This window comes from Channa argus, chromosome 17 (assembly GCF_033026475.1).
Source record: "Channa argus isolate prfri chromosome 17, Channa argus male v1.0, whole genome shotgun sequence".
Classification (NCBI taxonomy): Eukaryota; Metazoa; Chordata; class Actinopteri; order Anabantiformes; family Channidae; genus Channa; species Channa argus.
Window position 1 is genome coordinate 2,294,600 of NC_090213.1, and position 15,667 is coordinate 2,310,266.

Below are 15,667 nucleotides of genomic sequence, written 5' to 3' on the forward strand. Positions count from 1 at the left end.
TTTTCCTCGTGCGCAGTTCAAGAAGAAAAGTGACATAATTTCTACTTTTTCTTTTTAAATAATTTTCCTTTGTTAGTATTAGGCGATTGCATTTTTTTTAATGTGTGAATATGTGACGCGGTGCAACACACACACAAAAAAAACCAAAACAAAGATGAAAAGTTGATGTCTTATTTTCCACACTCGTACTTCTGGTCCAAAACACGCCCCTTCCGGCCTAAAAAAAAAAAAAAAACTACTAGTACGACATAAACAAACCGGACGGTAATAAATATATAAACGGAGCTCGATGTGCTGTTAGCCCGGGGCGGTTCGGGCTGCACGACGGAGGAGGAGAGACGGTGAAGCATGGTGAAGTGTGTCGTCTCTGGGTGTCCAAACCGCGTGGGGCACCGGGGAATCTTCAACCGTGCGCCGAAGCGGTTCTTCCACTTTCCCAAAGACCCGGCGCGTGTGAAGGTACTTAGCCCCCGTTCGGCTCCACTAACACCCTCCTTGCAGGCTAATCTGATGCTAACATAGCGTTAGCATCAAAGGACTCCTTAGTGTTACAGGCTTGTGTTAGCATGGTAGCTAGTTAGGAAGCTAACTCCCCCCAAGAGCAACACCCAGGGTCTCCACCCAGGGTCTGCTGGATATAAGCTGGAACCCAAGGCCCCACTGTCCATTTCCCTTTGTAAAAGCCTACAGACACCGATGGAAACTCCCCGAAAACTAACTGCAGTTAATTATCTAGGACGTAAACAAGCTAACAGTCCAGCTCATGGTCCCGCTAATAAAGGAAGTTCGAGCTAAACCCCGGAGGAGCCTGATGGTTTGCGGTGCTCTCCGGTTAACAGTGATTCAGCGACGCAATCGCCCGTGTTTGTGTGTTTGCAGTCTGACGTCAGGTTTGATTTCATGTCCGGTTGTGGTGCATTTGACATTTTTGACTCACTGGAACCAGTTTAGATCAGTAAAGAGGAGTCCGGTTTAAGGGAATCACTTAGTAAATCTGACGGCTTTTTGCAGATATGGCTGGCGGCGTTGAGGGAGACAGACAAGCAGGACTCGACGGAGCAGCATTTAATCTGCGAAGACCACTTCCTGCCAGAGCATATCGCCAAGAACGACGTCAAAAGCGATGCCATTCCCATTATGCCTCAATGCCCGGACGGGTCCCTGGGCATGATCAGCTCCTGGGGAGCAGAGGCTTCTGAAGATGAGGAGGAGAATCCCTGGGCAGATGGTGATGGTGAGGAAGAGGATGATGCTGTTGATGACGCACATAGAAATGACCTTGTTGTCATGGAGGATTCTGCACCAGAAGCTCCCGCAGTGGATCCTCTGAAGCAGGTGAGGAATTATGTCACAGACACATCTGCTGCTACTTTTATTGCTTTATCAAAAGGGAGTTTTCATGGATTTGTGATGCAGTTAAAAAAGGGAAACCAAAACAGTTACACTGAAGATCTGATTATAGATCAAATCCCACATTCACACTGTAGCTCTTTGTCGAACTTTGGGATGATTAGTTTTGCATATTATTGTTGAATTGCTGACAGTGCATTAACAAATAAACTAAACACTAAATACCACAAGAGCAACTGTAACTTGTAGTTTTCAACTCTGTGATTTGCAGGATCCAGATGCTGACACATCAGTGGATAAGACGACCAGGTGAAACAAATTACGTTGTGTTCGGTTTTGTTCTACCTATAGTTCTGGAACATTTGTTGAACAGTTTCAAGTAAATGTGTTTACATGGAGCATTTGAAAAGAGAAGGGGTGAGAAGCCAGACTGACTGTTTCTCAGATATATTTAAATATTTCCTGCTAGGTGTAAGTATTTCCTGGTTATGCATTTGATTCGGCCAGGATGCAGCTTAAACCTAATGAACACATTTTGTTGACTCTGTTTGCAGCAACGGCCCATGTGAGCCACAAGAGACCAGTCAGACCAAAAAAGTCACCAGCAGACAAGGTGTGTGTTGCCTTTATTTTGCAGTTGTGATCCAGTGCCTGCACCGCAGTCCCCACCAGCAACAGTGGAGACGACCTTTTACGTTAACCAATGTTTAGAGATTTGAAGTCAATTGTAGAAATACATGCAAATCCTAGTAGTATGAAAACTGTATAGTATGAAATCTTTAGGAGTATGATAGTGTTGCAGTCAGTTATTTCGTTAAATGCTAATATTCAACCATAAAATCCAAATCTCTCCGTTTATAAAAAGTACAGCGTTGTCCTGACTATGATGCTGTCACGGTGTCCTCAGATGTGTCCCTGTGGCTGCTGACACGTCGTTTCCTGGACCTGTTGCTGACGTCTCCAGACGGCACACTGGACCTGAGGGAAGTGACTGCGAGCCTGCAGACCCGCAAGCGTCGAGTCTATGACATCACCAACGTTCTGGATGGCATCAAACTCATCAAGAAGGAGTCGGCGAACAGGATCAAGTGGATGTGAGTGTGTCTTAGTATTCCGTACGTTTGGGTGCTTTAAGAGCACATTCCCGCTCTTTAGTTTGTTTGTCCCTGCAAACACACACATACACATTAACCTCACATCATATTTCACATCAGAGCTTTTACAATTACATCAGAAGACGTAATTACCGATATTACTCTGCTTGAAATATCATTACGCTTCACTTATTTATTACCACATTAAAGTGACACTTTTGGCCAATTTATAAAATCCCTGAAGACTAAGTGAGAGTTTGCCGCTTTTATTGGTTCTTCGACAAACCAATGCTGCACAGATATGCATGAATATATAGAAGCTTTTATTTCAGCGCTTATCAGAAAGACAGCATTGTTGCATTGACGTATAAGACGTGTTCATGTCTTCATGTCCAATTAGTACCCGGCTTACACACAAACAGCATCAATCAATTATCAACAATTTCTGTCATGTTTTCAGAGGAAGTAGCCCCATTTCCAGCCTTCTGTGGAACAGCCACAAGTTCAGTGGAGAGCTGGACAACTTGAAGCTGGTGGAGGACACACTGGACACACTCATCAAACGCTGTGCTCAGCAGCTCTTCGACATGACTGACGACACAGAAAACTCTGCATATCCTTTCACGTTACACTCTTAAGCAGTAGAACTACTGCTAATTAAGATCTTCTTGGTTTTTAGAACGAAAAGAGTGTGTGTGTTTGTGTGTGTTCCAATGACTTAGATCAAATTGCTCAATTTAAAGACTAAAAACAGCCCAGATCAAATACTAGACTTTTATTCAGCAGTCGGGCAGAAACATGACTGAACTCCTGTCTGTGCTGGATGTGTGAAGTACTGTTGGCCAACAAGTTGCTCTTCAAAGTCATAAGGTCAGTTTGTGTTTAGATCTTATTTCCACTGCCCCAAAGTGTCCAAAATAAGTTCAGTTTAAATAAAGACTTAAATCTATCGGTGCATCCATTTTTCTGTGGATTCTTCTGTTTCTGATTAAAATGTCACATTATCTGCCTGGAATGATGATTCAAGACAAACTGAGGGAATAAAACATAAAAACATAAGCAGGCTTTCTTTAACTTCTCCTGCACAATGGCCTATGTGACCCACGAGGACATCGACCGACTCCGAGCCTTCCAGGATCAAACTGTGATAGTCGTCAAAGCTCCCGAGGAAACTAAACTGGAGGTTCCTGCACCCACAGAGGTAAAACAGGAGAGACTGTGGCCTTAGCTTTGGGTAAATCTTTCTGTTAATTCAGGTTGTGGTCAGGTCTGGTGTTCGTGTTGCAGGACAGCATTCAGGTTCATCTGAAGAGTGGGAAGGGTCCAATCGTGGTGCTGACCTGTGACATCGGGTCAGGAGATGTCGTGAGTGGAGAGAAGAGCGGCTGCTTTTTGACGCTTGAGGAAAGCCGGATAAAAATGGCCACGTTGGAGACAGGTAACAAAAAACGGTGTCACAGTGCAAAGAAGACGGAGATTTCAAAACTAATTATGTTTATTGATCTTCACACTGGCACCTTAGAACTTAATAACATTTTCATGTTACATATTAGTACCAAGATCTTGAGCTCAGTATAAATGTAGACATTAACCCAACAAACACAGCCTGTCTGGACAATGCTCACTGGGACTTTTCAGCCATGTTGACCAACAAAAAAATGTAAAAGAAAATTCACATCAGCTCGTTTCCTATTGAACTCAAACGCTGATACCAGTATTTGTTAAACTTGGCCGATTTCGCTGTGGTGCTGTTGTTGCAGAGTCGTCGAGTCCACAGAGTGCGTAGCCGCCGCTTCACCATCGGGAGGCTCCAGCCGTCCACTTCAGGGTTTCCAATACAAGTCTGGAACATCTGCAGGTACCAGATGGGCTGATTGTTGCCCAGTGTCAGGTGTGAACCCCACAGACTGACTGAGCTCGCATGTGGTACTTGTTGAAGATTTAAATAACACTCCGCTGACTGAGTCGGCTGAAACGCACCAGAAAAAAATCCTGTGGGATCAGGAGCAAAACAAAGACGTTCTGACATGGACATCAACTCAAACACTATTTATGGATCAGTTTTCACTTGCACCATTAAACGTGTATGTTTTTAATTAAACTCAGTCCTGGTCCTGGTTGGTCTTCGAGCTCTCTGGAGAAGAAATAATTGAAACAGTTTGACCGGGACATTTATTGTGACAGTGAACTGCTGCTGTGCCTGACTGGAGGCCTTATAATCATGTACTGACCTACATATGCTGTATTTTACTTTGTTTCTAAATGTGTTTTGGACATAATGTTTTCATCTTGATTTGAACTTTGATATAAAAGAACACAGTGATGCTGAAATCAATAAAAAGAAATAAATTGTATGACAATAGGAAGTTGGCTCACTTCCTGTCATCAGCTGAAGCCGCAGGGTTATGAACTGACCAGCATCATGACAAATGATGTTTGACCTCTCTGTGAAATTGAAGGTAGGAATCTGGCAGAAAAGGAAAATTGCAGAGACCATAAGTAGCTCAGGTGAGTGTGGGAGGAACAAAGTATCACCATCTGGTGTCAATTACTTCTGATCTCAGTCATCTGTGTACTTTTAATAAACTATTCACACGTCCGTTACATTATCCCAGGTCTGAGTTAAAGCTACTTTACACCCAGTTACTTTTATTTCTACTTTAATACATATTAAAATACATTATAATTGACTGATAATGTAACAAACTTTGGAAACGTTTAAAATTTGGCAGATTAATACTTGAGATGAATGAAGTCGTTGCACTAGTGTGTAAGTCAAAAACCTCTATTGTGATCTCGGCCCATAGCAGCATTTTCTTTCAGTTTGTAATTGCTGGCATCAACAAACTAAAATTCAATTGACAAGTGAACACATTTACAATATCTAGATTGATAAAACAGTAACTATAACTTTGATTTAAATTTAAAGGTATAGAAAACACCGGCACCTATGTTGTAAACTACTATTATAAGTACTAAGATTATAATATAGTTCAATCTTTGGTTTAAAGTCTTCTAATATTCACAGAGCAATATGTCTAAACTTCGAAACAAATACCATGAAGGCTGAATTATTTCATTACTTACTCAAAAATTGAAAATAATAAGAATTTGGGGAGCGTTTCCAAGGTTCTACATTGTTTTTAACACCTTTGAAGAGTCAGTAGTGACCTGTAAATGACCTGTCGGCCAGTCAGGTGGCAAACGCCATTTCAGATTTTACAATGGTAAAATGATCAATAACAGTACAGCAGGAAGAAAAGGTTAATAAATGATACACACTCTTAATCAAAATTATTGGAACAGTGAGGCCAAATTCTTCATTTTAGACTGAAAATATTTGGCTTTGACATCAAACAAACTGGCAAGAAGTGGAAGCTTTTACACTTAAACCTTACAGAGCTGTGTTTCCCTGCTAAAGAGGAGACTGAAGGAGTAAACCCCCTAAACAAGCACTGGAAGAGGCTGCAGCAAACGCCTGGAAAAGCACCACAAAAGAAGAACGCAAACGTTTGGTGACGTCAGTGGGTCACAGACTTGATGCAGTTATTGCAAGCAAAGGATTTGCACCTAAATATTAAGTCTTATTCACTTTGATCTATTTTAAGTCCAATACTTTTGCTCACGTGAAAAATGGGTGGGTTCAAGCAAAAGCTGTCATCATCTAAACTGTCAGAAACAAATTATAATAATATTTCCTGCACATCTTTGCATCTTCAAGCACCTGGAGACCACAGACACGGAGAACATGCAAACTCATAAGTCACCAACGTAAAATGCTGTCTGACTTTTTGCTGATATATTTGAAGTGTGTGTGGATCTTCACCTCCTGACATATATGAAAAATACAGTATCTAACTCTATAAATAGAAATACAGTAAAGCAGTTACCACTGCAGCCGATAATGGGAAACAGACCGCACTGACCACAAGATGGCGCTGCTTCACCAACAGTGAACACGGTGTGATGTCATTTCACAGTCACTGTCTTCAGGTAGGAAATGAGGTGACAGGGAGGCTGTGCAACACTGCAGCTCACCTTTTCAGTCTCCTACCACTGGGTTTGTCCACCAGCACAACACTGCCAGAAAACTCAACATCAACATTGTCCTCTGAGTTCACTGTGAAAGAAAAGGAGGTTTTAAGACATGAGAAGGGGAAACATTACATTGTATGGTCATATTGAGAGAAAACATCTGATTAATTTGTTCCCAGCTGTTAGTTACTGCATGATATGACACATACGATCCAAGTTAACATGTCCTCCCTCCCCTATGTTGAACACACCAATATTCATACCATAATTCGTTGTGCAGAAGAATTGTTAAAAATAAAATGATCCTACAACAAGCAACGAAAAGACACATAAACACAGGTTGAAGTGAAACTTACTAATGGACAGTAAGTCAAGCAGGCCTGAAACCCTGAAGGACAAATGGACAGAAAAGTCAAAGAGACAGTTAATGACTTTATAATCTTTAAATGTGACAACTATTCTAATATTAAAATGATGTCGAGATCTACCAGAAATGTATAATTGAACTGTGGGGAACTAATTGATCATCATTTTAACAATCATTATACAAAGACTCTTACTCATAGTAATTTCACAAACTAAAGTTAGCAGTAAAAGTTAACCAGGTTCTCCTTTCCAATGGCAGTGCAATGGTATGAATATGAAAATGTGGGATAGTCTTCCACCAACATCCATATCGTTAGGTACCATTAGACATTAGCTGCTTATTGACATCAGGTGAACTGATACGAGCTTTTTTGAGTATGTTTGGGGAATGTACACATGGTTAATATAATTTCTTATATATATATATATATATATATATATATATAATACATAAAAATCATAAATATTTCTCAGATGTATAGTAAATGCCAACATTCAGTGCTCATAAGCGTCAGACTCACTGGCCTGTTGAAAGGAAAAACAAAAATGAGGCTGAAAAAGTTTCCCTGAGGTCCCTTTACAATAGCACCACCCAGTGGACAGAGTGCGACATGAACCAGCTGGTGTTTATGATGCCTATTGGTTTTAAAACCCAAATGTTTTAAATCGTTGTTAAAGTGTTAGTATTTGTAAAGGAGATGGAGGATGAAAGTACTTCATGAATGAATCATGAATCAAAGCTAAAAGTCTGAGTGATTCATTTTAAAATGAGGGTGAAGTTCAGAGGCCAAATGCCAAAACACATAGTTTCAATATTTAGAACCTGAATATATCTATAACCAAGCTTAATTAATAAAGACATGTTTATTATGAATGTTTTGTGGCGGCCTGTTGAAGGCGTGTTTGTGCTGTGTGCACACTGGAGGGATTCAGGTGCAGCACGATTTGCTTTGCATGACCCTGAGTAAGCAATAGTTATCCAGCAAGGGAACGTTTTGGACCTTAAACTGCAAAGATGACAGCTGAACGTGGTCATCAGCTGACTGTGGCCTGGTTGTGTGTTGCAGCACATCACTTTCTGCCTCCCTGGCACCAAAGACGAGCAGTTGGGACACACACCTGTCGCTGGCCTGAGGTTGCTCTTACAATAATTCTGCAGATCCTACGAGACTGAGGGGCAAACAGAGTATACGAGTGTTTAGTTTACATGACTTGTTGAACACAGAACATGCAGGAATTCAGGTTTTAATCTAGATAAAAGATTAAAGTACCACAACTCTTTCAGAAAGTTTACGTTAATGATTCATTTCAATCCGTTGCTGTGCAAATGCTGCAAGTTGGTGGAGAGAGATACACAGCTGCTGTCATTAAGCAGCACACACAAAAGAAAACTAATCATCTGTCTCATGTTTTCATCACACAGTTGTGATGTCATCTTCTCAGGGGACACGTGATGGATTCAGCTCATGTTAAGTCTTCACGTTAATGACTGTAGAAGAACAATGCACCGTGTGTTTGTTCGTATTCGTGTGCATCTAAACTTGCATTTTTTGCAGAGGAAAACAGTGCATGTTGTGATTTAAATTGTTCCACACACACAGTATGTAGATGGATGTGGGCCATGACGCGTGCTGATGGTTGACATGTTGCATCACAGCGTGACTCTCTGAAACAGCAGTCAGTCGCTCAGACCTGATGACGACAATAGAGCCTATGAATAAACACACAAACATGTCTCCACCTTGTGCGTCACAGCATCAGAGGCCACCAGCTTCCCCCGTCCTCTCCCTGCTCCCGTCTGGCCTGCAGAATCACCATCGCCTGCAAGAAGACAGTCTTCATGTTTTTAACTTCAGTGCCACAACTGCAGCAGAGTGGATTTAAGGTGGAACTTGTGTTTTCATTGTTGACATTTCCTGTCTGAAAAGTCAAAGCAGGAGAACAAAATGCACGTCCATAAGTTTGACCACATTTAATGTTTTGAGAAGCCTGTCAGAACAATTAATCCCACACAGACACACGCAAACTGACGCAGGATTAATGATTACTTCCTTATCTTTACTGTGGCATGTTTACAAAGAGCTCAATTAAAAGACCCAAATCCACCACAAAGAGTCATGTACATCAACTAAAACACATCCTGAAACTATCAAGAACAGGTGCAAAAAAAATGAAAAAAGACAAACAATATGGCCAAAGACTACATGTGTGATGATGAGGCCTTTCCTCAGGTTTCTAAGACCTTCAATGGTGTTAAAGGTGCAGCCAGAGCCTGAACATGTGGACACAGAACTGTAAATATGACAGTCTGACACTGTGAAACCTAAAGCTGCATGTGAAGCTGCACAAAGAGTCATTTTGGTTCTGTCTGCATAAGATGATCGATGTAAAAGGTTTTCTGTTTTCACACACACACACACACACACACACACACACACAGAAAAAACCTCATACTGGGTTTGTATTTTATTCTAAAACCACAACTTTGACCTTAATTCAACCATCAAATCAACTTTTTGACTTGAATCAATCTTCATAAAAAATGCTAAAGTGGACTGAACACACACTCATATTTATTTAGCTTCTGTATCTCTGCGAAGACCCTCATTATCCAGCCCCTGACCCTGTAACCTGAGGTGAATTCAAACGTAATGAGAACCAAACCAAAGATTTAAAACTACATTTTGTCCCCAGAATAAAGACGAGTCACTAAAATGTCCCTGAGTAACCAGATTTCCGTCCCCACCAGGGAGGAGCAGAGGAGTGTGTTATTGTCAGGGTAATAAATCACATGGTCCCCCAGAGCTTCCACTGCTGACTCAGTGCTACAGCATTGAGTTGGGTTGCAGAAAGCTGCAGGTTCAAATCCCACACCACCCCGCCCAGCCCCCAGGAGCAACCCTGGTGCCGGTTCCGAGCCCGGATAAAAAAACTAAATGAATAAATGGGGGAGTTGGGGCAGGAAGGGCATCCGGCATTAAAAACCTCGTGCCAAATCCCCCTGCGGGGACCCTTGAGGGGACAGGACTGATTTTTGATGCACTCTGAGCCTCTGAGCTCTAATTTCTGTTGTTTCTATTATCACTTAACGCTCATAGAGAGCGTGTCTCTGCAGTCTCACGTCACTGTGAAAAATATGGTCGCGCATCATAAAACCCAGGTTGAAAATGTCATTCTCGCAGTGAATGGGCCAAAAACCACTTGTGCAGCAGTTGGTGCTGTAGCCAGCTCCTGCTAATGGCAAAAGATGGATGTGTGTGCGTGTGTGTGTGTGTGTGTGTGGGCACTTTGAGAGACGCCGCATTTTAAGTTGAGTCCACATTCTGCTGCAAGTAAAAGCTTTTACTCAAGCAGAAATAAGGCTGGAGGCGAAGCTGAAACGATCCGTGTGGATTCGCCACCAACTGCCCCGTGTGTGATGAACAGACTGGGTGATGGGAAGCTGCCAACACGGGCATTTGGAGGACACCCAGATGGAGAGGATCCCAAAAGACTCCTTCAATCAGAAGGTGGTGCTCAGGACTCATCTTTTCATGTATTAGCACCGTCTTTACGCAGATGAAAGACTGGTTATTATTTCTGCAACAGGAAAGCAGGCGTTTGTGAAGGAGGAAGGACAGAGTTTTGTCATCTCGGTCTGTCGGTTTTCAACAGCTGTTTTTCAGCTGCATCTCCAACGACAACAAAGTTTCCAAAATGCCACAAAAGTGCACCAACAAGCCTTTTGTGCGCACGCAGCCAAACTCTAAATATAGACGTGCCCAGTGAACACGTCGAGCATATGGCTGCCATGCAGGGCTGCAGACGCAGGTGTGGAGGGGACCCAGAGGGTGGATCCTCCAACCGAAGCGTGACCTGCATCCTGCCATATGTGCGTCATCAGCAGACCTTCCTCTCCGCCTCCTCTGCCTCGGCTCCGTCTCTCCTCTGTAATGGATTCAAGTCTTTATCATTCTTCCCATTATCCGCTGTTAGAGCTGCAGTACTTGCACTGGAGTTTGCATGATACTCAAATCAGGCCACTCTGCTCCTTCTGCCGGCTCCGCTTTCCCTTTACTGGACGTGGGCCCGGTTCGCCGGTCGACGAAGGCGTGAAACCACCCAAACGGCGAAGGGAGCTAATAAGTTCTGCATTTCTACTGCAGTTATTAGAGCGAAGTGGGTTTTAAAGGCTTAGATGTGATCATTCCAGGGTGAAGAAAACAGTTTGTGCCCGGGGGGACGGGGTCACACTGCAGCTTGGCACAGACCTCCAACCATCCCAAGATGTTCCAGTAAACAACCAGAAAACAACGTCTCTCGAGTCCAGAACTGCTGCTTTTTAGACACGAACCTGATTCACCCCAAATCCACACACACAAACACACAGAAACACTGATTCACAAATGACACCTGTTTTTTATGTAATTCAACCCAGAAAAAAAAACGAGACTATCAGCAGTTTTCTCATGGAGTCTGCTGCCAGCGGCTACCTGGAAGTGCTTGGCTCATGGTGGAGCATGTTCTCACTTTAAAGGTTTGGTCCTTTTGATGAAATAATGTTTTTAACTTTCTTCCAGCTTCCTTGTGACTCAGAGTGTTTTATGGCCTAGAAGTCTCTGGATGCCCTTCCAGGAACCGGGAGGAAAACAACATTTGTCATTTGGTCTTTGTGCAGAGCATCGTGCGGCCGACAGGGGTCAGCGTTAAAAAGCGCTCGGATCAGCTCTTTGCTTTTCAGTCCTGGTTCTGAGAAGGTCTCTGCGCTCTGCTCCCCATCAGTCTTAACTCTCCACCATACTGTCCCCTCTGTCGCGTGTGTTTCTTCTCATTTTTTTCGGAAAGACCATCAAGGAAGGGAATGCAGTTGCTCTGGAACTTGACTGGTGCCACCTGTGGTAAATGAGTTGATTGGGCAGTTTAGAAAGGCAGCTGTGTGTATTAGCATCCCGTCAATTCAAAGAAAACCTTTCTGCCTCCCTGTTGTCGTAGAGAGAAACTCTCAGTCTCCCTTTTTCTCCTCTCAGCTTCATGGTCTCTCCCCCTTTTGTCCCACGTTCTCTCTGCTAAAGGCCTAAATAGTTTCTAAAGTTCCCTTCACCTTATTCTCTGGTCTGATCTTATCAGGATAGATTCTTGAAGACGGGAATAAATTATGTCTCTTCTTCAGCTTCTCAATTTTTTAACGTTCTCATCTTCCTCCGGTATTTATTTCATTTCCACGTTCATCAAGATCCTTTTTTTTAAAAAATTCCACTTTTACTCATCTCCTGCATCTTTTTTCCTGTTTATTCTGTTAATTAAAAAAATGCTTCCTGCCATTTTCCCTCTCTGCTCCTTTTGGTAATTCTAGACTTGTTCTCTCCTCGTCTAGTCTCATAGTTCCTTCCTTTTCTGCTTTAACCATCTTTCTTGTTTTGGACAGGAGGACGGTTTTCTGGCTTCGTCCTCTCCTCCACTCCTCCTTTATTTCATCGGCTCCTCATCTTGTCTGTTCTGCTGTGGTTTCTCCTTCCTAACGTTCATCTTGTTAGGTCTCGGTTCTCTTTCTCCTTCTTTTCTTTGCGTCTTTTATTGACCTCTGACCTTCTCTTCCTGCTCTCTTTTGTTTGTGAGCGTCTTTTTTTCCTCTTTCACATCCTCTCATCTTTAAAGGATTAAATTTAGAACGGTTCCTGCTGGCATCTCCCTCACAATAAATACCCTGAATAAATAAATAAATGAATAAAGTTGAGCCATCTCACTTTCCATTTGGACACAAACACTAAAGTGTGGTGGAGGGGAACCGTTTTCGCTAATTCCACCTCTTTTTTTTTTCTGGCGGCTAAAAATGGAAAGTTGTTTATTCCAATGAACAGATGCCTCTGTGACACACACACACACACACACACACACACAGACAGACCACCCATGGCTGTGTGTGTATCCCATCGCTCATTTTTACCTGACATCAAACTGTACACACGCATAAACACTCGGCTACAAAATCCCACTGCGATGTTTGATGTTACGTCTCCTCCCCCCTGCAGGAAGAGAAAGTAAAAATATTCTCAGCCCGTCTTCGTGCAGATTTTCATTCGTTGGCGGAGACGCCGTGGTGATACGCTGAGCCACCTTTTGGCCAAATTGACCCATTGTCAAGTCTCGCCTCTCCTCCGTGCTGCCTGGTTACAGTTGCTAAGGTGGACAAACAAAGGCCTCGGCGAGTCTGGCTCCACTAAGAACACCTGTCGATTTAATTGAGTCATATTTCTATTTAGCCTCATTCATCAAGTCCCTTAAAAACAAGGTTTTACCGTCAGGGTCGAGTGTCCTGCAGAGACCAGTTACTGAGCACTATATTAATATTCCAACAACAAGTGCTTCTGCAATTGAGGTCAGCTTTCTCATAAATCTTACTGGGATCATGTGTTGTTCAGTATAAACAACGTCCTACATCACGTCTGGTTGGAATATCCACAATCAGTGAGCTCTGTCAAAGCCTCGCTCAACATTTTCCACACGGCCGCGTTGTTAGAATGTTCACCTTCTCACTCCAGCTCAAACACTTTCAGCTCACGCCCATGTGACTTTGCTTCTCTTTGCACCAGCCCGAACCCTGATTCTATATCACAGTCGCCATTTAATGCACCTTGAGGAGGTAAAGAGACATTTTCGAGCCAAGCTATCAGGGCTAAAGCATCAGCAGATGAAACTCTGATCCTTTCTCTCCTGAAAACCAATACAATTCATCTCAGCGTGCTGCTCCTCTGCAGCTCAGTCTCTACAGCACAACATGGTAAAAAGATTCTTAATAATAAAAGAAGGAGTGACGAGGATGGACAGGATCAGGAATGAGGACATCAGAGGGACAGCTCATGTTAGATGTGTTGGAGATAAAGTCAGAGAGGCCAGATTGAGGTCGTTTGGACATGTTCAGAGGAGAAACTGTGAATATATGGGTAGAAGGCTGCTGAGGTTGGAGCTGCCAGGCAGGAGGTCTAGAGGAAGAGCAAAGAGGAGATTTATGGATGTAGTGAGGGAGGACATGAAGTTATCTGGTGTGAGAGGTGGTGTGAGTTAGATGGAGGCACATGATTCGCTGTGGAGACTCCTGAAAGGGAACAGCCCACAGGAGGAGGAGAAGAAGGAAAACTATATTGTGTGGGTGTAAAAATCCGTAGGGAATCCTGGGGAAACAGTGTGACATAAATCATACAACATGCAGGTTTGTCCAGACTCACACTCAGTTTTGAGTCCAGCTGTAATGAGACTCCCTGCAGGCTTCCTCAGATGTCACGTTGAAGAGAATGGGACAAACAACTTGATAACTTTATGCCTCCGGCAAGTTGCTGCAAAGCGTCCTGTCATCATCCAAACATCATTTCTGTTACAGAAATGAGAAATTGAGTTTAACAACATTTTCTATAAGAACAAACGTGAGCGTGGAAAGTGCTTGTTGCTCTCTCTGGTGACCAATGTCAATCATCATCATCATCTAAGTGAGTCCAGACTCAAGGCATCAATCAATCAATAAGTCAATCAATCAATCAGTCAGTCAGTCATGTTCACCTCACATCTCCCCAGCACTTTTTCCTGGAAGGTTCTGGATGCCACAGCCCCAGACAGGACTGGAGAACACCCTGCTTTATCTTTAGAGTTAATTACAGCTGGCAAAAGCTGTGCATCTAAACGTGGTGTTTCCTTCCACAGGCGCGCGCGCACACACGCGGTCCCGCCACAGGCTGTTTGCTACTAACCACGAAGGCATGTAAACAAGCCCGTTTGAGTGACACACAGCCAGGAACGAGCGCGTTCCCAGGGTGCACTCACACATCCGTGCGTGTCCGTCGGCCTGCGGCGCTCACAGTGCGGCAGCGATGGCGTGAGTTTGCAAAATCAGTCCCAGCTGCGACGAGCTCCGTGTGATTACTGGCTGCTAACAAAGCCGAAGGAGGAATGTGACTACGGCACCAAATGGAGCTCGAGGACACGATGGTGTCCTGCACCACAACAATGTTGGTTTTGCCCTGTTTATTTCGGGACATGTGAGTGGGCCAGTCCTCAAAAGACAAAGACGCCAGTGCAGACTTTGAGTAAGACACTTCCAGAGGACAGGACATTTTTTTTTAGAATAAAAAGACACAGGTCCCAAACCTGATAAGATCTGCGTGTGTTCAGTGATTTCTGTCGTCCAGGTCTCAGTCTCGTTTTCTTAGAAATAGAGAAATAAACTGTGTGAGGATAAATACGAACAGATCTGGAGCTATTTAATGAAAAAACCCCGAATGAGTTCATGTCATAAAATGGAAGAAAATGCAAAGTAAAAAAATATTTAACATCAAATTAACCTCTTCTCGCTCCGCTCAGTTTAATGTGACACTTTGCGTTGTAGATTAAACCATGATCACGTCCAGTCGACACTGATGTGTCAGGACAGGAAACGGCCTAAAAACCAGCGTCCAGCTGCTGCTTCTGGTGCAACTTTGTTCCTTTCTGGTGTTTGTGGAACTCACCCACTGCTCCGTGTCTTCTGGTTTCTTCAAACGTGAGAAGTAAGTTAAGTTTTCAGCAAAACCCCAGGATCAGCACTGGACGGTGAGTGACCAACAACCATGTGGCAAACACTGAAAACCCAATGGAAAGGGGCCTTTAAGACCCTCACAGACTGTTCCAGATTTTGACCCCTTTGCTTCATTAGCATTTAGAAGGTTCTGGGTTGACTTTCTTCAGATGCTACTGGAGCAGGACTTTGAAGACCTCGAGTCCTCAGCAAAGCCTTTTTCAGGCCTTCCCGAATGAGAAGAGCCCCCGGAGACAAACCAGGAAGTGAGGAACGGGGGGAGGGGGGATGAGTAGGACTG

At 43.3% G+C, this 15,667-nt stretch overlaps 1 protein-coding gene and 1 long non-coding RNA gene across 4 annotated transcripts; one reads left to right on the forward strand and one right to left on the reverse strand.

Moving 5' to 3' along the window:
- Window positions 1-215: 215 nt before the first annotated feature.
- e2f6 (E2F transcription factor 6) lies at window positions 216-4,804 on the forward strand. 2 transcript variants are annotated; one of them, XM_067482379.1, is made up of 9 exons: window positions 218-459; window positions 1,012-1,335; window positions 1,622-1,659; window positions 1,905-1,963; window positions 2,258-2,444; window positions 2,905-3,056; window positions 3,530-3,645; window positions 3,732-3,882; window positions 4,205-4,804. In XM_067482379.1, the coding sequence occupies exons 1-9, from the start codon at window positions 349-351 to the stop codon at window positions 4,228-4,230; spliced, it is 1,164 nt and encodes a 387-aa protein (XP_067338480.1). In that variant the 5' UTR covers window positions 218-348; the 3' UTR covers window positions 4,231-4,804. The 2 variants fall into 2 exon arrangements, with proteins under 2 accessions (XP_067338481.1, XP_067338480.1); XM_067482380.1 differs by lacking the exon at window positions 3,732-3,882 and having other exon boundaries at window positions 216-459.
- LOC137102654 (uncharacterized) lies at window positions 2,395-15,664 on the reverse strand. Of its 2 annotated transcripts, none has more exons than XR_010911250.1 (6): window positions 15,320-15,664; window positions 8,587-8,765; window positions 7,847-8,015; window positions 6,836-6,867; window positions 6,483-6,564; window positions 2,395-2,516 (listed from the first exon to the last, which is right to left on the reverse strand). It is a non-coding gene; the product is annotated as an uncharacterized lncRNA (long non-coding RNA). The 2 variants fall into 2 exon arrangements; XR_010911251.1 differs by having other exon boundaries at window positions 8,587-8,666; window positions 15,320-15,661.
- Window positions 15,665-15,667: the final 3 nt, after the last annotated feature.

Coding starts and splice junctions, on each gene's coding strand:
- e2f6 (XM_067482379.1), top strand. CDS start 349: ATGGTGAAGTGTGTCGTCTCTGGGTGTCCAAACCGCGTGGGGCACCGG. Junction 3,057..3,529: donor TGACGACACAGAAAACTCTG/CATATCCTTTCA, acceptor ACTTCTCCTGCA/CAATGGCCTATGTGACCCAC. Junction 3,646..3,731: donor AGGTTCCTGCACCCACAGAG/GTAAAACAGGAG, acceptor TTCGTGTTGCAG/GACAGCATTCAGGTTCATCT.